The sequence below is a fragment of the Canis lupus genome, chromosome 11 (genome assembly GCF_003254725.2).
Source record: "Canis lupus dingo isolate Sandy chromosome 11, ASM325472v2, whole genome shotgun sequence".
In the NCBI taxonomy this organism is placed as follows: domain Eukaryota; kingdom Metazoa; phylum Chordata; class Mammalia; order Carnivora; family Canidae; genus Canis; species Canis lupus.
This window is the reverse complement of record NC_064253.1, coordinates 55,131,571-55,154,944: the sequence shown is the minus strand read 5'-3', so window position 1 is coordinate 55,154,944 and position 23,374 is coordinate 55,131,571. Positions and strand designations below refer to the sequence as shown.

The window sequence follows — 23,374 nt, the reverse complement described above, 5'->3', positions numbered from 1 at the left end:
CCCCAGCACACCTTTCTCCCCCTATAGATGTGATTTCAACCTATCCACTAATTAGAGGTGCTAAATTGACATGAAGAGACGTGATTTTTGCAGTGTGGTAATTAAAAGGCAGTTGGCTTCACAGCTGTGATCACACGAGAGCACTTCTTACCCATAAAGACATCAGCTGAAAGCAAAGTGCAAAGGAGCAGAGGAAGCCAAAGAGGATTCTAATGTAATTTGCTAATTTCCTACATTTGTCACCTGTACAGCTGTGAGAGAAAATGGAACATTTTAACCAGAGTTTAAGAGAAAATTAAAGACATACATTCTAATTGTACACAATTAGACAAGCAATATAATGATTATTATTTTTTTAAATTAACAAGCCATTTTAAATTCACCTGATTAGGATTTGGAAGGCCTGATTTAGAATTATGTCCCTGACTGGTGACAGCCACGTTGCAGCTAGCAAACCCAGGCATTCACTGGAGCATCTCATCTGTGACATGGGTATACTCCTCTCCATTCTGCCTTCGTTGGGGTTAAGGTATTACTGAGGGAGAAAAGCTTTGTAAGTTAAAAGGTCTTTCATGAGGGTATGAAACACCATCGAATCCTGGTAAGATCTAAGTCTAGAAGTTGTGATCTGACATTAGCAATCATTCTACTCGGATCCTGAGATGGGGGTGAGGTAGATTAAATTAATCTCCTGGAATACAGAGAAGACAGATCCCAAAAGGTGAAGGAGGGTTCCTAAATTGCACAGTGGGTAGTGGAGCTGGCGTTCAGACCCAACCTATCCAAACTGAAAACGGAATTCCTACCCTTATGGACCATACTGCTTTCTCAACACTGTCTTGGTTTTACTGTGCTTCTATTTTGCTCCCATTTTTGGCTTAAAAAAAGGAAAGAAAGGATTTGAGGAAGTAATATTTGTTTTCCAACCTTCTTTACGTAAAATAGTGATAGAACTGTTTTGGTGGGGAATGAAGGAGTAAAACTCACAGGGTACCGCATAGCAAAAGGTTGTATCTAAAAGAGCAAAAAAGTAAATTACTTTACAATTTAATATTTACAAATAAATAAAAGCTATTTCTTAAACTAGGTGATGGGCAGTTCAGTATTGGTTTCATTATTACTCTTTAAGCTGAACGTATTTTGTATACTTACACAGTTATATGTTGCTTATATATCATGATAAAAGTTTAAAAATCAATATATGAAGAATTTTCTCTTAAAGAGAATATATATATATATACATATATACATATATGTATATATATATATATACACATATAAGGTTTGTTTCATATAATTGAATTGGACCACCTGGAGAATCAAAAACATGATAAGTCAATGATTCAGTATTATTGATTCTTTTAAGAAGATCTTATTTTTTCTTCTCCTTTCTTTTAAATTGCCCTACTTGCTTTCTTGTCCTGTGCCAGGTACCTCCCTAAGAAACAGCCTTGCAGATCAGAGAGAGAACTGCGGGCCAAAACGAAAGTCCCAAGTTCAAACCCTAGTCTTGCTATTTGCTAACATGTGACTTTGACCAAGTCACTTAACCTCTCTGAGTTTCAGTTTTCTTATTTATAGAACGGGAGTAATAATGTCTACTCTGCCAGCATGGTGGATTTTTGTGGAGATCGAAGTTAGACTAAAGAAGTAAATATGTTTTAGTGGTTGTTGATTACAGAAAAGAGGCATAGCGGTCTGTGGAATGAGCAAAGGCTCATGCAGTTTCCCTGCTCTGCCTGTTGCTTGCTGTGTGACCAAGTGCAAGTGACTTGACCTCTCTGAGCCTCAGTCTCCTCATCTGAAAAGTGCAGATCATCATAGTGTCTACCTCGTAGAGGTGTTTTGCTCATTCAATGAGAAAGTGAATGCCGAGCCCTTAATGCAGTGTCTGCCCCTTGGCAGGTGCTCATCATACCATAACTTTAAGGAGTCTGATGATCTGAGCTCAAACCCCAGCTTTGCCCCTTACCAGCTGCATGGTCTCAGGCAGGTCACCCCAGCAGCTTGAGCCTCGGTTACTCCATGAGGAACAAAGACAAGCGATGCTTCCTCTCCCTCCCTCACAAATTGTTTTGAGCTCCCCAGAATATGGCATGAAAGTGGGTGGTGAAATCTGAGCTGCTGTGCACCTCTGAGTGATTAAAAACTAAAGCTCATCAACAGGAAGGAGACATGATTGTTCCCCAAGTGGTTCCAGCCCAGGATCTCTGACTGAAGAGGTTCCTTCCCAGCCTTACAGCAAGTCTCTGCACAACACTCCAGCAGGCTTTTTGTGGGAGCGGGACTTCAAGAACTCACCCCAGTGCCTGGGGTGAGTTCCTTTCCCCTGGCTAACTCAGAAAATGCTTTGCAGCCGCTCCACGTCACATCAATCTCACGGGTATCTGTGGAGAGGCACTCTGTGTCCAAACAGTTTTCCTCCAGGGCTTGGGTGCAGCAGCGACCTGGCGCAGGCCTGATGTGGGCCCGGGTTCCCAACGCACTCAGCCTAGCGCCTTTGTATACATCCTGGCACTGGCCACAAACAGGGTTTTGTCAGAAGCTTCCTGAGAAAGTTGCATTCCATTCATCTCGGCTGAAAGGGACCCGAGATGACAAATACTTCCCTCATTTAATTACAGAAACAGTCCACAAACCCATGGAAAAAGATTAAACCAAGCAGAGAAAAGAGCAAGCCTCCATCATATTTTGCCCTCCTTGCTTCTGGCCGGAGTTTCCCACCTAGGATCTAGCGATGGGGGCCACCCCTGGTTGTATTTCCCACCTGAAATGTGCCGTAGCTCCACAGAAAAGTTAAAGTCAGAGGCCCCAAACCATGGAGAGAATGAATTGCATTTAGGCAAGAATTCATCAGTGGCTTGGAATTTAATAAAGATTCCGAAGTTGGGAGGTGTATTTACATTTTTCATCTGGGCTTACATCTGCAAAGAGAAGTGAGACACAAAGGCAATTATCTGAATAAATCAGAGCAAATGAAACATGTACCCACACCAGGCTAACAGACTTCTTCATCATTTTCCTCAGTTGTTGGAGAGAAAAGCAGAATTGTGTGGTTGCAAGGAACCTTTGAAATCCATTGTCCATCATAGTCAAGAGGTCAGAAAACAGATAACCTAGAAGAAATGATGTCCATGTTCTCACAGTCACAGAGACAGGTAATAAGCCCGGTTTCCCAACTCCCTAAAGTGGCCTTGTAGTGGCCTCTGTTTAATGTTAAAGTGACTTGTTCAATATGCAGACCCTAAACTCACAAAATATTTCATGCCAGGCTGGAACTCCCCACCTGGGGAGAGATGCTGATGATTCTCTCCCCATCCCATGGTGCTGGTTAAAATAAGTCCCCCAGAATCTCCCAGGACCAGCCATGCCCACCATGGGAACTTGCTCTGTGTGAGAGACTCTGGAAGCCTTGGAATCAGCTGCCTTGCCGCTGGACTACTGGGTCTCAGAAGAAGAAGTAAGACCCGGATTATTGCCCCATCTCATTTGGGACTGGCAGTTCAGAGCTGGTTGAAGAAAGAGAACCAGATATGAAGTTAAAAGGCCAGTTTCATCATTCCTGTACTGACCTCACAAACTACATCACCTTTCTCTTCCATGGTTTCTTCAGCTCTGAAATGGATGGTTATTTCTACCTCAAAGAACCGAGCGTCTCTAAGACCAACTGACATTCTACATGTGTGGCAGCTTCAATGATTATAAAGTAGATGGAACTGGATTGATAAAATCCTACAAACTTTGCCTCCTGGCACTCTGAACACTGCCTCATAAAATAATAATTGTTCTGAAAAATAATAGACTTTTCCCTCTCTCCTCCACCATCTGAGTGAGAGCCCCAGTTACCAATCACAGAATCTGGACAGCTACACCTCTACTCACAGTTGCTGATCTTAGAAGCAACCAAGATGCTTTATCCTCTTCATTTATACCTATCTTTGTAAATTCAAACAGAGCTATAAATTCCTAGGAAAAACTGGATAGGAAGAAGACAGGAGAACACTAAGGGTACACATTACATCCTGGGAAGCAGAAACCTCCAAGTAAAGTTTTATGGGCAAGAAAGAAAAACCCTGACAGCAACACATGATGGAAATTTAATGTACAGTGTTGATTCACAGTATCAGAAAATTAGGCACAGAGGGCCAAGATGTCACCTCATTAATGTAGAACAGCAAATAGTGAGCACCTCCTGGACACTAAAGACTATGCTCAAATATTTATTTTCCACTTTTCTGGGTTAAATATTCAATTATAATGTCTAAAGACAGAAAACAGGGCCACGGGCAGTCCATGTGTTGTGGTATTTGATAAGCCATGTCTGAAAAGACCTGCCTTGCTTTTGACAGTGAGTATTTTGGAAACACCTAACATTCAGCCTTTGAAAAAGTATTGTTAAAAATAATTGAAGGTGCATAATACCCAGAAGAAGCAGAGGAAGAGTCCACCTCTGAAAATGATCTATTACAGAATAGAGAAGAAAATTCTAGAAAAAACATTTAACATCCTCAATCACATGCAGAAAATATATGGTCTCGATGAATAAGCCTGAGATAAGATGACAGGGTAAAAAAGAAGTGTGATCATAAGAAAAACTTTTAGGAAATGGAAAATCTCAATAACACAATAAAAATATATTAGAGACAGTAAAACTTAAAAGTGAGGCTGTTGAAAAGCAGATTAGCAAACTCATAGAATGAAGAACCTAAGAGGCTAAATGGTTTACATACAGCTGTTCAACCACATTACAGCCAAAGGGCTGCAAAGTCCAATAATAATGAAGTGCCACCATATCCCAGAAAGATTAACAGATAATACCAAAGATTGGCTAGGATATGAGGAAATGAGAACCCTTGTGCCTTGCTGCTGGGACTATGGATAACCCAGCCACTTTACAAGAAATTAGCAAAACTAAATATGCATGTACTTCATAGCAAAAGATATGGAATAAAATGAGATGCTCTTGTAGGATATAGAGGTGAAGTAATGGAAAAAAAATATGATCAATATGGAAGTAAAGAATGAGAAGACAATATCTAAATAATCAGACTTTCTGGAGGAAAGACAAGAATATATATATATATATATATACACATATATATATTCAATATAAGATTACATATAATACTACATTTATATTATATATACATATATTTTTTTTTCTTGGTTGGAAAGCTTGAATGTATAGATTGAAGGACTCCCAGTGTCTCAGATAAAATCAGAGTGCCACGCCAAGATCTATCTTGGCAAATTTTTTGAAATCTAAGGGGAGAAGTGTAGCCCAGGAATTTCATACCCAGCTAAATTCTACTGTGTGTCAAGTCAGCAGGGTGTCATCCTCAGCAAGATTTCAACCACTTACCCTTCTTCAGAATATCAGAAGATACTCCAGCAGTTTGAGACAAGAAGCAAGATTAATATATCTAGAATGAGAGGAGTAGACATACAGTCTGAGTACTAAAGAGAACAAGAGGAAACAAATAGGAAGCATACAAAGAGAGTAAGACTGCCAGGGCGCCTGGGTGGCTCAGTTGGTTAAGTGTCTGACTCTTGATTTCGACTCAGGTCGTGATCTCAGGGTCATGAGATGGAGCCCTGTGTCAGGCTCTGGGCTGGGCATGGAGCCTGCTTAAGAGTCTCTCTCTATATATATCCCTCCCCCACTGCCTCCTCTCTCTCCCTCTTTCTCTTTCTTAAAAAAAAAAAAAAAAAAAGCAAAAAAAAAAAATAAGACTGATAACAAGATAAGTGCAAGATCAAGTATTTACAGCAATAAGCTTACATGTTTTAAAATCCATGTGCTCTTTTCAAGAAATAGACTTTAAAACAATCTTAATAGAATGCAAAGAAAAGGAGGATCAGATTTATGACACAAATGCAAGCAGAAATAAAGGTTTCAATATTAATATCAAGCATGATATAATATAAATCAAACAGTAATAAAATGACAAAAAATAATAAAATGACAGGAGTTTTTTTTACCTTGATAAATATTTTAATTCTCAGTTCATGTAATGATTATTAAGTGCCTGCTATTTGCAACTATATACATTGCTAAAAAATAAAGATATAATTTTAATGAACATTTATGCTCAGAACAACATAAAATCAAAGCATAGAAAACAAAAATTGTTGAAATACTTAGAGTAATTGTCACAGATGATAGAGAAAAATTTAACAAGTCTTCCAGTCTTTGACAGATCAAGTAAACAGAAATACAGAACATATGATAATAAGTTACTTTGGTTGATTATACCTGTTATACATAAGAAATCTGATAAAGACTTTTATAATTTACAACTTGAGACTGCATTCTCTTTTCCAGCCACTGTGGAACTTTTACAAAAATTGATTGTAGAATAGGCCACAAAGAAAAGTCTCAATAAATTCCAAAAGCAGGCACTATACATGCCAAATTCTCAAAACAATGCAATAAAACCAGAAATGATAACAAAACTGTAAAATAAGTTTAAAAGTACTCTCTGAAATAAATCTTTGGTTAGGGATTAAGCCAGAGCCTCAGTAACTCAGAGCCTCAATCGTAGTGTGTTTGGGAACAAACTTGGTTGTGTAAAATAAGGAAGGAGAGCCCAGAAAGGGTGGGCATTGCATTGAGGGCCATTAAAGCAGCAGGCCTGGTCTTTCCAGATGCTGAGTGACAGCCACTATGCCAGTGGACAGCCATCAAGGGGAGAAAGAGCACTGGTGTTGGAGTCCTGTAGACCCAAATTGGAGTCCCGCTTCTACCTCTTAGCGATGAATATCTCAGTATCTCCCATTTCTAGCGCGCTTCTTCAAAACTCAGGATGTTGAGCTGTATTTGTGGTTCTCAGCCCTCCCTGGGCATCATAATCACCTGCGAAGTTTTTTTTAATAATACTGATGCCTAGTAGTCCTGGGCCCAGAGATTGATTCAGTTGGTTTGGTGTGGGACCAATGCATCATATATTTTTTAAATCTCCCCAAGTAATGCTACTGTGCAGCCAGGGTAGGCAACACCAGAGCTAGGTGAATTCTCAGGTTCCCCCAGTTCTGAAATTCAGCAGCGCTGCTAGGCACCTGCAGCCTTTACCCATAGAAGAAAGTTTTAGGAGGCTAAAGCCAGAGGCACGGTGATGCAGAGCAATCTAATCAAAGTGAGCATTATCTCAAATGGGGCAGAAAATGCCAGTGCCAGTTAATATTTTGCACCCAACATGATTTAGACTGGGGGCATATATTGTATTCCAGGCCTATTGTAAACACAATGGGCCATTTATTCACTGAACAGTAACCACTGTAATTACCTACAGGGCAAACATATGAGGTTGTTCAAGCAACAATTAATTGTGGACCTGGACCTGATGGGACAATAGCGATAAAGTATCAACCAGAGTGTGATTCAGAAACCACATTAGAAAACCAATATTTCCCAAATTGTGTTAGATAAGCATTTGGGGGGATGTGATGACAGATACACCATCCCAGGTACTGAAGAGTTACTCCCTGATTTTTTTTAATAGCTCCTTCTTACCGTGGTAGCCGTGGGAGGCTTGAAGTGTTTTAATTCTGAGAGAGGAATCACAGATGCTGCGTTCACGGGGACAATAGAGAGCATCTATCTCTTGTGCTCACTCTGGGACCCAAATATGACTTGCAGGCAGGGGTGCTGACCTTGTTTGAGTTATAGGACCCTCTAGATGAATCTGATTGGAAGCTGAGGATCCTCTTCTCAGAAAAATGTGCATGTCAGTGTGCACATACCCACACAACTCTTTCATATAATTGTTGGGGAGCTCAGGGACACCTTGGAGCTCCTCTGTATTCTCACTGGGTCATGCCCCTAGTGAGCATCCTCCATTTGCATACCTCCAGACACAGGGATCTCACTACTTGAATTGCTGGACAACTCTGAATGCTGGTGTTCCTCAGTGTGTCCAGCTGAGATTTTCCTCTCTGTATGTTCTTCTTCCCATTGGTCCTTATTGTACTCAGAATTTTTCTAAACAGTCATTCTGCCCTTGGCCTTTAACAGTCTTGGGATGATGTCCTTCTGTCCATGATGATCTTAGAAGTTGGCTCCTCCAGGTACCCTCCAGCTCCGAGTGACAGCTGATAGGATATTTTGTGTTCATCTCCAACAGATGGGATGTGTTGAGGTTGCTGATCAAACCCAAGAGATGTAGGAATCCTAGATAGTAGCTGTTTACCCTCTGAGCCAGACCAGGAAAAGGGACAGGGTCTCTGCTACCCCACTCTGTGTAAGTCCTAGGGAGGAAAAGAAAGAGCACTTTCTCAGGTGACAGGAGAGGCAGTAAAAGCATCTTCAGGTGGGGCCTGATCTTATTTCTCTGGATGCTGAAATTGGACTCTGGGATGTATTAGATCTAGAGCTGCAGCTGGGAGCAAGGGCTTAAGGTGAAAGCCGGTGGCAAGAGCATGAGCTTGCCTCAGCTGTGCCCTCTTTGGATCAGGGATGTACATTGAAACAAAAGAAGGAAGGAAAAAGAAGGAGAGAGGGAAGAGGAAAGAAGAGAGCAACAGAGGGAAGGAGGGAGGGGGTTAGGCAGACTGAAAGAAACCATGGAGGAATTATTTAATAATCTCAGTGAGGGAAAATCCTTTCCAAATATGACCCAAAGCTTGAGGACATAAAAGGGAAAAAAATTGATAAATTCAACCACATTAAAAAAAAAGTCTCTATGGCATGAGACACTATAAGAAACATGAAAAGAAAAAGTACAAACTGCAGGAGAGGGGGTGGTGAAATGAGCAACTTCTATTGCAAAGGGCTAGTTTCGTTAATGTAAAAGATCACTTCTACCAGCTGATAAGAAAAAGACTAAGAGTCAAATTGGAAAATGGGTAAAGAATGTGAACGGTTTCCAGAACAAACTGCAAAGTGCTCTTGAGCATAGGAAGAGGTACTCAACCTCACTTATAATAAGGTAAATGCAAATTAGAAGTGCAACCAGATACTGAGCTTCCACTGGCACACAGCAGAGATCAAAAAGTGTGATAAGCACCTTCTGTGGGTGAAGCCGGGGGACAGGGAGAGCAGAGATCAGAGGAGAAGCTACAGAGGAGGTGACATTTAAGCGGGGCCTTGGAGGACAGATCATTAAAATCCAATTTAGCAACTTACTGGCACTTAAAAGAAAAAGAAGGAATAATGAAGGGGAAGATAGACACAGATTTGACTACTGAGTATAAATTAAAACACACACACAAGGCAGAGCAAACAAACGGAGAAATTCGCAGTAACTGCAGTAGTCTGAGTTCGGATGCTGTACGTACAAAAGTCTTCGTTAAACTCAGTAATAGAAGCATTAGAATACCAGTCAAAAATAAACAAAGACCATGACAAAGCAACTCCTAAAATAGAACATACTACTAGTTAACAGTCCCATGGAAATAAGCTCAGCATTATGCATAACCCATGAATGCAATAGGAATCATTTATTTTTTAATGATAAATCAGTATAAGATTATATGGAAAACGGTTTAATTTCTCTCTGTTGATAAGACTGTGGTGTGGTGAAATTGGCCGTCTAATTATACCTGGCTAGTAGGTGTATAAATTGGCGTAATTTGGGGGCGGCAGTGGCGGGGGGATAAGTATTAAGTCTTTAAAAGCTCATCTCCTTTATGTGGGAAATTTTGTATCATGGACTCTATCCTACAGAAATAGCCTAAACTGTGGGAAAAAGATGCTCTGCACAAAGATGCTTGTAGAATAACATGACAATAACGACAAATTGCAAACAGTCTAAATGTCCCCAAATTAGAGATGATTCAGTAAATTATGGTATGTTCATATGCTGGAGTATTATGCAGCTATTAAAATGTTTGCAAGGAGTTTTTTAACAAGATGGTTTCAAGGCTTGTAGGATAATGGTAAGAGGGAGCGGGGGTTCAATCGTGTACGTAAAATGATCTCAAAAATCTCTTTTTTAAAAAAATCACTGTGTGGGGTGCCTGGGTGGCTCAATAGGTAAAGTGCCTTCAGCTGAGGTCATGATCCTGGGATCCTGGGATCCAGCCCTGCCCTGAGGCGTTGGGCTCTCTGCTCAGCGGGGAGTCTGCTTCTGCCCCTCCTCCTCTGCACCTGCTCTCTCATTCTCTCTCAGGTAAATAAATGGAATCTTAAAAAAAAAAAAAAAAAATCACTATTTATGGAAAAAGGACCAGGAGGAAATAAACTACCTTGATGGCTCATTGTCAAGGAATAAATTATTGGTCCTCTTTTGTTTTTCATTCTTTCTCCTTATTTTGCATTTTTTTTTTAAAAAAAAAACCTCCTCTTCAATCATAATGTGTCACTTTCACAAATGTCTTGCCCCACGTGTTGGGCCCCCACATCAGGGTCTCTGTTCCGTTTCGAATGGTCCTGGGCACCCAGCCGTGAAGCCCACCAGTAAAGGTGATGTCTCTTTTGTGTTTTCCAGCTTTCCTTTGCTGCCACCACGCCCGTCCTAGCTGATAAGAAAAAATACCCTTATTTCTTTCGGACCGTGCCATCAGATAATGCGGTGAACCCAGCCATCCTGAAGCTGCTCAAGCATTACCAGTGGAAGCGAGTGGGCACGCTGACCCAAGACGTGCAGAGGTTCTCTGAGGTATGTGTGCCGAGGGCGTGTTCACACTTACCTGTCAACTCTTGTCTCCTGCCAGCGGGCAAGGTGGCCTCATCGGGGATGGCTAATGTCACAGGGCTTTTAAGCAAGCTTTTACTGGCAGGCTCAGAGCTGTTTCACCGCCGACGAAACGGAGCTAGTGGCTGAGGAATTTGCACACGGGACAGGTGAACACTTCCATCCTAGATGGCTCAGGAGGGAGACCTTCCCTTCTGTCATGCCTCTCGGCTAAATTGTGCGGTGGATTCCCTGGAGACCCCTCGTCCTCGTCACTGATGCCGAGTGACCACCTAAAATCATGATGTGCCCCCAAGCGCGTTGCTATTGTGAGGGGAGTTTGGGGAGGGGCCGGCTTGGAACGAAGGCTCCTGGGTCACTGTGGATTGGTGGGTTTGTTTGGGCTTTTATTTGGTTGTTTATTTTAATGGCTTACACACATACATCATACGTGGTGTTTCAGGGTTTTGTTGTTGTTTTTTTTTGCTTTTGCCCCCCCCCAAAAAAAGCTGAGTATAGATGGTAAAAAAACAAAAGCGTTGATTTGCTCAGTTCCCCCCAAATCCCACTTTCTCTCCCAAGTGAACCCCGGCTTTCAGTTTACTGTTCATCTACCCAGAACTTTTTCCATATGTTTGTTTAGACTCAGATGGCTTCATACTATGTATTTTGGTTTTCTCACTTTGCTACGGATCTTAGAGGGCTTGATTGACCTCATTCCTATTCATGGGCCCTGGTGTTCTATCGGACCGATAGGTGGTAACTTACTGTGTGCAGCTTTTTCATATCACAGCCATCATCTTCTGTCTCGGCATGCATCTTCTCAGTAGATTTCTAGAAGTGGAATTATTGTATTGAGTCTTTATGATATTGCAACAAACCGACCTCCAGGAAGGCTGTTCGGATTCCTGGTCTCACCAACTGTGTTTGAAAAACCCCCATTTCCACACTTCTTTGCTAACAGGGGATATTAGCAAATGTTTAAGAAGTTTTCCCTACGCAGATGAGGGCAAATTGATCTCTTGCCTTTTCCCCCATTCTCCCTGGAGCTCCTACTTTCCTTTTTTTCTCCCACATGTGCTCTGGATACTCAGTGTCCCTCAAGGCAAGCTATTCCACCTATGCTTAGCAGCCCAAGAGGAGACACTGTGAGCTGCGTGGGTGGAGGGGATGTGTGAGGCAGGTGTCTGGATGGACCTCAGCGGGAGGAGTCTCAGAGGACTGGCCCTTTGTGGCAGTGGGGGTGGGGGAGGGTGTGTGTCCAGGAAGGTGGGTGCAGAGCAGGGTTGGCAATCACCAGACCTGTTCCCACTGCAGCCCCACACTTACTCTCTGAGGCTTTGCCCCACCTCTCTCGTGGGAAGGAGAGCACACTCCCTGCATTGGCTGTGGGACCTTGGAGAAGTCACCTCACTTCTCTGAGCTGTGGTTTCCTCCCCTATAAAATGAGGGCAGTAGCCCTTCCCATGCCTTCCCCGTAGTTCTTGCCAAAATCAGCCATGGATTTGAAAGAGCGTTGTAAATTAGAAAGTTCATGCACAGAGAGGGGTGTTTTTGGAGGTGCTTGAAAGGAGAAGTGTTCAGCCCTATGGTCTGTGATTATCCAGACAAGGCAGGCTTTCCCCAGGCAAGGCTGGTCCTTGTCTTCCCACCTCTCCGTTTCTCAGTCCTTAGGGAGAGGCCGTGGGAGTGACTCATTGCCAAACACTGTGGAGGCTTTGGCTGGAAGATTGCCTTCTTTACAGCAGTGACCAGTGCTCTAAGATGAGTGTCAAACAGGTAGATGGTGAGGGTGGGGATGCCCAGTCCTGTGGCCCTATTGACATGGGGCTCTGCAGCCATGTGGAGAGACCTGCTTGTTTCCATCAGTCTTAGCTGTCAGAGCGTGAGGGGTCTTTAGGGCCCAACCCGCTCATAGTGTGGAAGTGAAAACTGAAGCCCAGAGAGGGGAAGAGACAAAGTTCTGGGTTTCAAAGCACCTCTGAAGTCATGAAGGATTGTTCACAGAGAACTCGGGACTGAACCCCGGGATCCTGACTCCCAGCGCAGGCTTCCCATTGCTCCTTCTTTCCATCCATAACTTCCTGTTGTCACATAGGAACTGCTTGCAACTTGGGAGGTTTGAAATACCCCCAAGCCCTGGTTTATTTTTTTTAAAAGATGTTATTTATTTATTCATGATAGGCAGAGAGAGAGAGAGCCAGAGGCACAGGCAGAGTGAAAAGCAGGCTCCATGCAAGGAGCCCGATGTGGGACTCGATCTGCAGACTCCAGGATCAGGCCCTGGGCCGAAGGCAGGCACTAACCCACTGAGCCACCCAGGGATCCCCAAGCCCTGGTTTAAAGAAGATAAATCATTAGTCCTGACTTGATCAAGTGCTTTATAGATTCCCAAACACTCTAGCAGCCAACAGCCTGGTAGGAAGGGGTTATGCACCTGTTTTACAGCTAAGGAAACCGAGGTTTGCAGACGGCGATGGGCCTCTTCCTCCACGGCATATGCTGATAAAGGGCCCACCCAAGGCTGCCTGCCTGACCCTGCACTGCTTTCCCGGTCATGCTGTCCTCACTGGGGTCAGGTATTGGCAGTTTGGGAGCACATCTCCATCCCTACACGGCTGTGTTAGGGCCCTCAGCTGTGGTTTCAGGGCATCTCAGTGGGAGACCTCTTCTCTGAGGACAGGATGTTGCTTGGTGGTGTTGCTGGCAAGGACCCCTCTCGATTTAAATCTCTCAGCCCAGCTGACTCCTCTGTGTGCCCAAGGGTTTTGGCACCCCGCTCCCGATGTCTGGGCTGCATCGCTGGAGTGCAGGCTCTGGAAGCTCGCCAGGGGCTAACAGCTTTTCATGAGTGCAAGGGAAACTGGATTCCTTTTATGAAATTGGTCGATCAGCAACGTCAAGCACTTCTGTTCCAAACTGGTGCGCTGGAAGGATTGTCCAATGAAAATAGTCCTGATGTTGGGAGGAGCTGGGAGGGAAAGCTTAATCCCAGAAGCTTATTACATTGGGACTGCAAGGGGTGCCAGCCCACCTCGGGGCCAGCTGCTCCTGTGGGGCCCAGCTCATGACCAGGGCCCAGAGGCTCCCTAGGACTTGGATCAGATGGGCCACTCTCCAGACTCCACTTTGCGGAGCAAGGGCTCCATGGGCCCAGACAATTTCCTTCACCTTGTTGACTTGGATGTATAGGATCTAGAGCTGCTCCGAGACAAGCAAGGGTCCCTAGTGAACACCGGTGGCTGAAAAGATAGAGCCTGCCCTGCCCTCTCTAGGAGGGCAAAAGATTTAAATGAGCTGAGAGAAGAGAAAAGAACGTGGTTATCAGGCAGGCTGATCTCTAGGCCCCGCTTTGCCAGGCCAGGCCAGGGCTGTGTGGTCACAGCAATCCACTTCATCTCAGTGGGATTTAGTTTCCTTTGTGTAAAATGGGGATATTTACCCCAGCCTCACGGGGACTCAGGGATGAGAGTTGTTAGAACTAGACAATGAAAGACCTCTGCCTTGTAAGTGCTCACTCGATGGACATCCTCTCCTCCACCAAGTCCTGGGACAAACTCTAGGAATGCGTATCCATTCACTCGCGGAATACTGTGTGCCAGGGTGTGTGATGGGCACAGGCCCTGTGCTGTGAGAGGGCTGGGGAGGGATGGACGTGGCCTCGGGGTCAGTGGGTGTCAGGCCTCCTTCACGGGGTTCTAGACTCTGACTGACCACTAGAATCACCAGGGGCTTTTTTGTTTTTTAATACATTGGTTTCTGCCCCTTCTGTCTCTGCCCCCACTTTTAATGGCTTTGCTGGGCTCTATACCATACGGTTCATCCATTGTCAGGTTCAGTTCTTCAGTAAACTTGTGTGGTTATGCAGGTGTCACCACAACCCCGTGTTAGAACAGCCCCTTCACCCCACAAGTTCCCTTGTCCTTGTTTGTAGTCGGGCCTACCCCCAGCCCCACATTCATTTATTTGCTCCATACTTTCGCCTGTTCTGGAAATTTCACAGAAATAGAATTATGCAACATGTGCTTTTTTTGTGTCTCGCCTCTTTCATTTAGCATCATGTTCTTGAGGTTCATCCATGGAGCCTGTATGAGCAGTTGGTTTCTTCATTCAGCCGAGTAGTATTGCCCCTGTGTGGATGGGGCACATTCCAAGGATCACCTGGGGAGCTTTTAAAATCCTGATGCCCGGGCCATCCCCACAGAACAGTCGTGTCACATCAGATGACCCTCGGCATCAGATCCCGTGTGTGTTCTCCACGTGATTTCGGTGACCTTGGTTCCCAGTGGGCTCAACCAGAAACTCAGGGAGGGAAATGGCGCCCCCTTGTGGAGGGGGCCGCTGCTGTCAGAGTAGCCCCCGTCTGCAGGCAGCAGGACGGCCCTTGGCAGGTGCAGGTGCAGGTGCGGTGACGGGTGCAGCAGGGTGGAGAGGGTGGAGGGTAGCCTTGGCCCAGCGCCGGGGCTCTGCTGAGTGGAAGACAAAGGTGGGGGCGGGTGATGAAGATTGAGGGTGCTGCTGAGTGGGTGCTCCACGGGGCCCGGGCTGGAGAGGGATGAACAGACAGATGGCCCGTGGGCTTGGAGGAAGTGGAGCTCTGGAAGTCTCTGGGAAACTGGAAGGAGCTGGAAGGGTGGGAGACGTGGTCAGAACTGGAGGAAGGATGTAGGGATCCAGGGGCCGGGCCCTGGCTCTGTGTGCATGGCTGAAGTGGAGCGCTGGTAGATGTTACTGGAACTAGAGACGAGGAGGTGAGAGACCAGAGTACTGAGCGACATCCATGTGAGCATGGCAGTCAGAGGATGGAGGCAGGGCTTGGGGTGGCGATGAAGGCAGTGAGCAGGCTGCCTGGGGAACCAGCAGACAGCAGCAGGGGTAGTCGGGCTCCTCTTCCACCCCCACCCAAGTTCCAGGTCCTGTGGTCTACGAAACCATCTTTGCCAAGTTATTCTATAGTTTCCCAATTCCATGACGCAACTAGTTGGCTAAGCACCCTTAGATAAACCAGTTTCTCCAGGCTTCAGTTTACCCTTCTATAAGATGAGGGAGTGGGTGGGATGCCTGGGTGGCTCAGCGGTTGAGCATCTGCCTTTGGCTCAGGTCATGATCCTGGGGTCTGGGGATCGAGTCCTGCATTGAGCACCCTGCCAGGAGCCTGCTTCTCCCTCTGCCATTGTCTCTGCCTCTCTCTGTCTCTCATGAATAAACAAAATCTTTAAAAAAAAAAAAAGAAGAAGAAGAAGAAGAAGAAGAAGAAGAAGAAGAAGAAGAAGAAGAAGAAGAAGAAGAAGAAGAAGATGATGATAAGGGAGTGGGGGCGGGTTGTGTGTGATCTCTCCTAGCTCAAAGAATTTGTGTTGAGGGCCTAGGGAGATCTGGTCTTTGACCCTGTTCCAGCCACTCCCAGGGGTGTGGCCATATGAGAATTACTTCGCCTCCTTATACCTCAATTTCTTCATCTGGAAAATGGGGCTGATAAGTGGTAGCTAACTCTCTGGGTGGTGGTGAGGATTAGCTGTGTTTAGAAACTTAAAGTACTGCGAGAAGTGCCTGGCTCATAAGCACCATGCAAAGGTGGCTGTTATTTTTATGTTCATCTCGAATCTGGCTCCTTAGCCTGAGGCTGCCCCCGCTCAGGAGCCCAGCTGTGTGGCTGCATGGCTTCCCTTCCTCCATGCCCTCCAAGCAGGCTCTGAGACTCCCGGCCCTGCTGCTGGTCCTCAGTGATCACAGGGCTTCTGGAGCTGACCTTTCCATACCAGAGACCTCCTCCAAGTGATGGGATCCTCCGAGGCCCTTGATCTGTCCAACACCAAAAGGGCACCATCTGCAGAGTTCCTCCTGAAAAAACCAGCCTTCTCAGCCCTCAGGAGCCCCTTCTGGCCCTTTGAAGCCTTCTAGGCTTGCCAAGTCACCAGCTGCCCCACCAAAGGGATCTCTGGTCACCTTCTCTAAAGTTACTGCTTTTTTTCTTTTTAATGGAGCAGTCGCCTGGGGGACAGTCCTGCAGTGAAGGACAAGGACCTTGTGCTTGCATCTAATCCAGGAGCCAGTCTTAGTAGGCATCAACCCTCCTCTGTTGCCCTAATAGGGAATGAACTCCTTGGCATGAAGAGACCATCCATGGCTGGAGAGACCATCCATGGTCCCCTGAGGTCTCCTTCTTTCTCACCGCCAGTCACTTCCCCTCCATGCTGGCTTCTCTCTGCAGGAACATCCTCCTCCACACCTGGCCAACCATCCTCCCCAGGCTGGATGACACATGCTGTCTCTGCTCCACACACTTCCCTCTACACCAGGCTTCTCTCCCTACCTGCTCCTTGCACAATGTGGTATGATACACCATCTGCTTTTTCGCCCATCACCCATCACCGCTGGCCAGGGAGCCCCTGTGGACAGGAGCCAGGCTGACCTCTCTGTCCCCTCCACCTACGTGCTGCCTGACAATGCTGAGTGCTCAGCAAGGATTTCAGTCAATGACTCTATGCACTGGGCCAGATTCTTAGGGGCAAATGCAGTGATTTCCCCTCTGTTGCCCTCATTCCGCTTGCACCCAGGATGGTGAGATGAGGAAACAGGGGTGCAGAGAGATCTCTGCCTCTAGCTTGAGTCACAGGAGCCATAGTGAGGAAGGGAGGGAGCTGGTACAGTCAGCAAGTCACACTCCCATAGAAGTCAGGCAAGCCATTCTGTCGTTTCTCAGCTGGGTTTTTTTTTTTTTTTTTAAGACTATTTATTTGAGAGAGAGATAACAAGCAAGGGGAACAGCAGGCACAGGGAGAGGGAGAAGCAGGCTCTTCACCAAGGAGGGAGCTAGATGCAGGGCTCAATCCCAGGACTCTGGGATCATGACCTGAGCCAAAGGCTGACACTCCACCTACTGAGCCACCCAGGCACCCTTGAGTTTTTCTTTGGATGTGACATTGTTTGTTGGTGGAAGTCCTTCTGGAAACCTCACTGGAAAGTCCTGGGTTAGCCACTGGAATCAGCAGGGGCCGGGCACCTGCCTTGTGGTTGCTTCTGGGTGGCAACAATGTTGGGTGTTGGAATGCACCCATGGTACTTTGTGTCTGAGTGATTTTTCTTGGCTGTGTCATCCTGGGATGTTCATCTCGAGTGGTTGACACTTCAGAATCGTGGCTTACCAGGATCAGGTAATCCCATCCTCTAAAGCAGTGGTTCTCAAAGTGCAGCCCTGGACCAGCAGCATTGCATCATTGTCACCTGGGAACTTGTTAGAAAAGCAAATTTGAGAACTCTGCCCGGCCACCCTGCGTCAGATCCTTTGGGCTGGGGTCCAGTCTACTGCAGTTTTCAAACCCGCATCTTGGAGGAATGGGCAGCTTTCAGCCAAGGCCACTGTAGCCCTAGGCCAACTTTATCTGAGAAAAGGGCCAGGCATGCTGGAAGGGCAGAGGCACCTCTGGTCTCTGTCCTTAGCTTCCCTCCAGGCTGCAGGATCACCTGGGCCGCCCACACAGCCGCGCGCGGATCTTCCATCATTAGGAAGCAGGAGGGGACTCCTGACGGACCAGATCCTCATCCCAGTGGTCCTAGGGCCCCATCCTGTGCCCCAGCTTTTATCTGAAAACTTGCTAAGGATTTTAGGTGACTGGCTGTGTGCCCTTAGGCAAGAGACGTCCTCTTCTTCTCTGGGCCCTTACTCCAGCTCCGGGAGAGACCTGGCCTGCGGGCCAGCCAGCCGGGATTGCTCTGTATCCGGCCTGCCCACACCCACACAGCTGTTTGTGGCGGCCTCTTTTGCATTTAGAGGGGGTCCCTTATTTCCCAGGGTGTATGTATATATGATTTTTGTATAATTTTAATAGCTACCTGTTTATGTTATTATATACCAGGGGGGAAAAGATTACTAGCTCATCAAAACTGCACTTCGGTGATGTTATTGTTGAGAATGGAAGCTTCATTTAAAAAGTGAGGCTGTTCAAAGGAAAAAACTAATCTAGCAAGCACCTGGGTAGTGCACTTAGGTGATGAAATTGCCTCTAAGGGGTACAGGAGGAACTGAAGCTTGGGGACCCCTGGGATAAATAACACCCATCCAGCTGCCTGTTCATTTAACAGACAGCAGTGGATGAGGGGTGGAGGGTAGTGCTGGCTTTCCTGGTACTGGTAGTAATAGGCTTTTCCTTGCAGCCCTGGTCCAGTGCAGATATTCAATAGGGGAGGGTCAAGGTCAAGGACTGGACCTGAAGACCTTCAGCTTTCTGAGGCTGAAGCTCCATGGGGCAGACTCTCGTTTTTTTTTTTTTTTTTAAGATTTTATTTATTTATTTATTCATGAGCAACACACACACACACACACACACACACACACAGAGGCAGAGACACAGGCAGAGGCAGAACGAGGCTCCATGCAGGGAGCCCGACATGGGACTCGATCCCGGGTCTCCAGGATCACACCCTGGGCTGAAGGCGGCGCTAAACCGCTGAGCCACCCGGGCTGCCCGACTCTCGGGTTTAAGCAACACTTGTTCCTTCATGTGAGTGCTCCCAGGGGCAAGTGCAGCCCGCTAGCAGGTGCTCTGCTGTGCCCATCCCTGCAGAGTGGGGAGACCCCATGTGGGTAAATACCATCCCCAGTCAGGGCCTGCAGTTTCCAGGGCTCCTGCCCTCCTGGTGGCAGCATTCTATGGCAGTGAGCACACGCCGAGGAGGGCACTCAGGGTGGCTGCGGTGACCAAGATTTCTGAAGAAAAGGCGCATCTCCAACCTGGATGCCCTTGATCTGCCCCAGAACTTCTGCCCTCAGGAGAAGCTTTCCTCCCTCCACTCCAGAACATGGAGGAGATGGCTACCCCCTCTGTGGTGCGGGAGGAAGACCCTGGGGTCTGGACGGTGCTTCCTCCCTAACACTTCACACCAGGTCCCCAGAGCTGAGCACCCCTCTACCGCTCACACCCCAACTCCTACAAGAAGGATAGGAGGGGCAGCCCGGGTGGCGCTAAAGCGATTTAGCGCCACCTTCAGCCCAGGGCCTGATCCTGGAGTTCCAGGATCGAGTCCCACATCGGGCTCCCTGCATGGAGCCTGCTTCTCCCTCTGCCTGTGTCTCTGCTTCTCTCTCTCTCTCTCTGTCTCTCATGAATAAATACATAAAATCTTTAAAAAAAAAAAAAAAGAAAAGAATGACAGGAGGCTTGGCTGTGGGCACGTGGTGCCAAGCACCAGGGCTCATCCCAGGCCGGGGAGAGTGCTAATCTTTCAGCTCACCAGGGCTGTGACAGCAGATAAATATACCCCCTACCCAGGCCATGTGGATCCTGGAACACAGGGGTGAGTGAGGGCCCAGAATGCGAGTCCAGAGATTCTCTGGGTAGGGGGTGGGGGGTCCTGCTCTCCATGGCAACCTCAGAGCCCTCACCAGGGACACTTCCTAGGGCCTCCTACACAGTCCCTGGGCCTGGTTCCCAGAGCATGACTCTAGCCCCGTGAAGCAGAACTTTTGGAGTGGGAAAATGTAATTATAACACCATCTCTGCCATTTAGGGGGTGCGGGTAGGGGACTGCGTGCAGGTGATGACATTCAGTCACCCAGCATGGGGCAAGCTCTGTTTCATAGACTCAGAAAGGATTAGGTCACTTTGCCAAGGTCTTACAGCCACGAGGTAGCAGGTGCAGGTATAAACCCAGGTTTGTGCCCGCCCCTGTGGAGAAGAGACCACCAGCCAGGGCCAGAATCCCCACCCCGATTCCCACCACAGAAGCAAGGAGGTGGATATATAGACCAACCAACTCATGTCTCAAGGAGAGCTCCTCGCAGTCCCCTGCCATTTTCATCAAGGAATTCTGCATTAAATTTTTATTATTTTCTCAGATTCTGAATCTCAGAGCCCAGCTCTTCTTTCCACACCTGCTCCTGCTGAAGTATCTCAGGATGCTTTGTTTCAGCTGGGCCTCTTGGCTGACAGGGCAGTGCATCTTGTAGTATACAGGTCCTCAGGGCTATTCTGGTACCTTCTGGCTGTGGTTCTGCCCCCGAGGCTACCTGCCAGGGTTGGATAGTGCCAGGGCAACAGGAGCAAAGGAGTGGAGTTGGAAGGTGTGAGGAACCTTCAGGAAACGGTGAATAGCCAGTGTGGAGTGGGAGAAGTGAAGAATGGGCTGGGAGGAAGGAAGAATAGTGAAGGCCCTGCATGACTCTATGTCTGGGCTTGAACATGAGCAGTAGGGAGCCATGGAAGGCTTTTAAGTAGGGAGTGAGAGATGGTAGCAATCTTCAGCTGACCAGAGTCTGGGAAACCAGCCAGGACGTTACTGCAGTAACTCAAAAGAAAACTAATAAGATGGTAGTTATTTTCTTACAGAAAAAATTCAAGTTCTCTTTGTTTTTGTTTTTTTCCTTCTTTATTTAAAAATACTCCTCTATCGTTTCCTAAACTGTAATATTGATATGTACTCAATGCAGAAAACTTGGAAAACACAGAAGAGCCAAAAGGAGGGCTAAACATCAGCCATAACCTAGCCACCGAAAGGTCATTGTTAATGTCGATAGCATCTGTCTTTACAATTTTCTCAAAGCTTATGAGTGACTATGTATAAACAAACACATGTTCTTACTATAGAAACATCTTCTTGAATCTAGGCATCCAGTGGCAATGTTCTTCCAGGCCAGCAACTATTCTCCATCACTGTGACTCATAACAGCCTGTCCACTGGGCCTGGTGACCCCATGAGCGCCCCCACCTCTGCCACAGTCCTGTGTGTTTTGGATAGCTTCTCCCCCCCACCCCCCAGTCCTATTGATCCTACAGTCTGTTCCCTTTCCTCCTATATTCCAAGAGTTCTGCAAATATTTTGTCCACTCATGGTCTTCTTTGTTGTTTTCCAGAGCTATTAATAGATGTTTTTTATAAATCTTTGCTGTTGAGGAGTTTGAGATGGGACAGGAGGTAGATATATATTTTCTGTTGAAGTTTTTGCCAATATCTGTTGAAAAAATTCCACCCTATGGATATGCTATAGTTACTCAAGGAAGCTCTTACTATTGAACATGGAGATGGTTTCCAATCTCTCCTGATTACAAACAACAATGAAGGAAATTCATACTTGTATTTTTGTGTGAACATCTCCGATTAGTTTCTGACGATAAATTCCTAGAAACAGTGTGAGCACATTTTGGAACCTTTTGTATACATCGCCAAATTGTCCTCCAGAAAGATCATACCAATTTAGAGTTGCATAGAAGTATATGACAGCAGTCATTGCCAACATTATATATTATTCTTTTTTGATCCTTGGCAATTGCTATTTTAATTTGCATTTCTTTGATTACTACTAAGATTGAATTTCTTTTTTACTAGGAATCTCTCTCGTTTCTGTTTTTCCTTTTGTAAATTGGCTGTTCATGTTATTGGCACATTTTCGATTAGAGTGTTCCTTTTCTTACTTGATTTGTAAGAGGCCTTTATAAGGTAGGGATTTGTCACATTGATTGCAGATATCTCCCCATGTTTCATGTGACATTCAATTTGTTTCGTATGTTACTTGACAATTTTAAAAACTTTCGTATTTTACATAGTCAAATTTATCAAGACCGTTTTTTTTTTTTCATTTTTCATTTTGGGCTTGGCATGCTCTTCTCATCCACAAATTCTTATAAATATTCACTTACATTTTCTTCTAGTACTTTTATTCATTTTTCACTTTATCTGGAATTTTAGCATACGGCCTGTAATATCAAAACTATACTCCTCCTGTCCTCATAGTTAGTTCATAGTTCTTCCAGCATTTCATTAATATATCTTCCCTCTACTCATTTAAAATGCCTATGCCGGGTGGCTCAATAGGTTAGGCATCTGCCTTCAGCTAAGGTCATGATCCCAGGGTTCTAGGATGATGCCTGGCATCAGGCTCCCTGCTCAGGGGCGAGTCTGCTTCTTCCTCTCCCTCTGCTGCTCCCCCTGCTTGTGCTCTCTCATTCTCTCTCACTCAAATAAATAAATAAAATATTTTTAAAAATGTCTATGGTGGGCAGTGGGGTGGGTTAAATGGGTGATGGGTATTAAGGAGGGCACTTGTGATCAGCATAGTTGTTGTATGTAAGTAATAAATCACCAAATTCTACTCCTGAAAGTAATATTACACTATATGTTAACTAATTGGATTTTAAATAAAAACTTGAAAGAATAAAAAAGTAAAATGCCTATGCTGAATTTTATTTTTAGAAAATGAATACACTACATTTTTTATACTTTACACCAGTTCTAATAGAAATATAATGCAAGCCCTATCTTTGATTTTAAATTTTCTAGTAACCACATTTTAAAAAGTAAAAAGATACAGGTAAAGTTAATTTTCATAATGTATTTTATTGAATGCAGTATATCCAAAATAGTACCATTTCAACACGTGACGCTATCCATGTCAGATTCTCAGGAACCACAGGTGGCTAGTGGCCACCATAGATGGTGCAACCATAAGATTGTTCTTGGGTTCTTGTTTCATTTTGTCCCATTGATCTATCTACTCTAGAATTGGCATCCCCATGTTTGAAATGTTATTCATGCAGAATACAATTTAATATACAGCCCTTCCTTATTCTGTCACAATGCCTTTATATTCACCAATTTAAGTTTTAGAAGTTTCCAAAAATGCAATAGGTGCTTTTTGAATTTTAGTGACTGCAGAATTAATTTGGGGGACACCTGACATCTTTATAATACTGAGTCTATCCATTCATGAACATAGAGCATCTTTCCATTCAAAATTTTTAATTAGGTCCTCAGCGAATTTTTGTCATT

General features: G+C 45.5%; 1 protein-coding gene across 1 annotated transcript in view; it reads left to right on the top strand.

The window, feature by feature from the left end:
* The window catches only part of GABBR2 (gamma-aminobutyric acid type B receptor subunit 2), a 348,641-nt gene that overhangs the window by 130,024 nt on the left and 195,243 nt on the right, over positions 1-23,374 (top strand). The window contains exon 3 of the mRNA XM_025432171.3: positions 10,428-10,598. Within this exon, the coding sequence (XP_025287956.1) occupies positions 10,428-10,598 (171 nt within the window). The remainder of the gene's footprint in view (positions 1-10,427; positions 10,599-23,374) is intronic.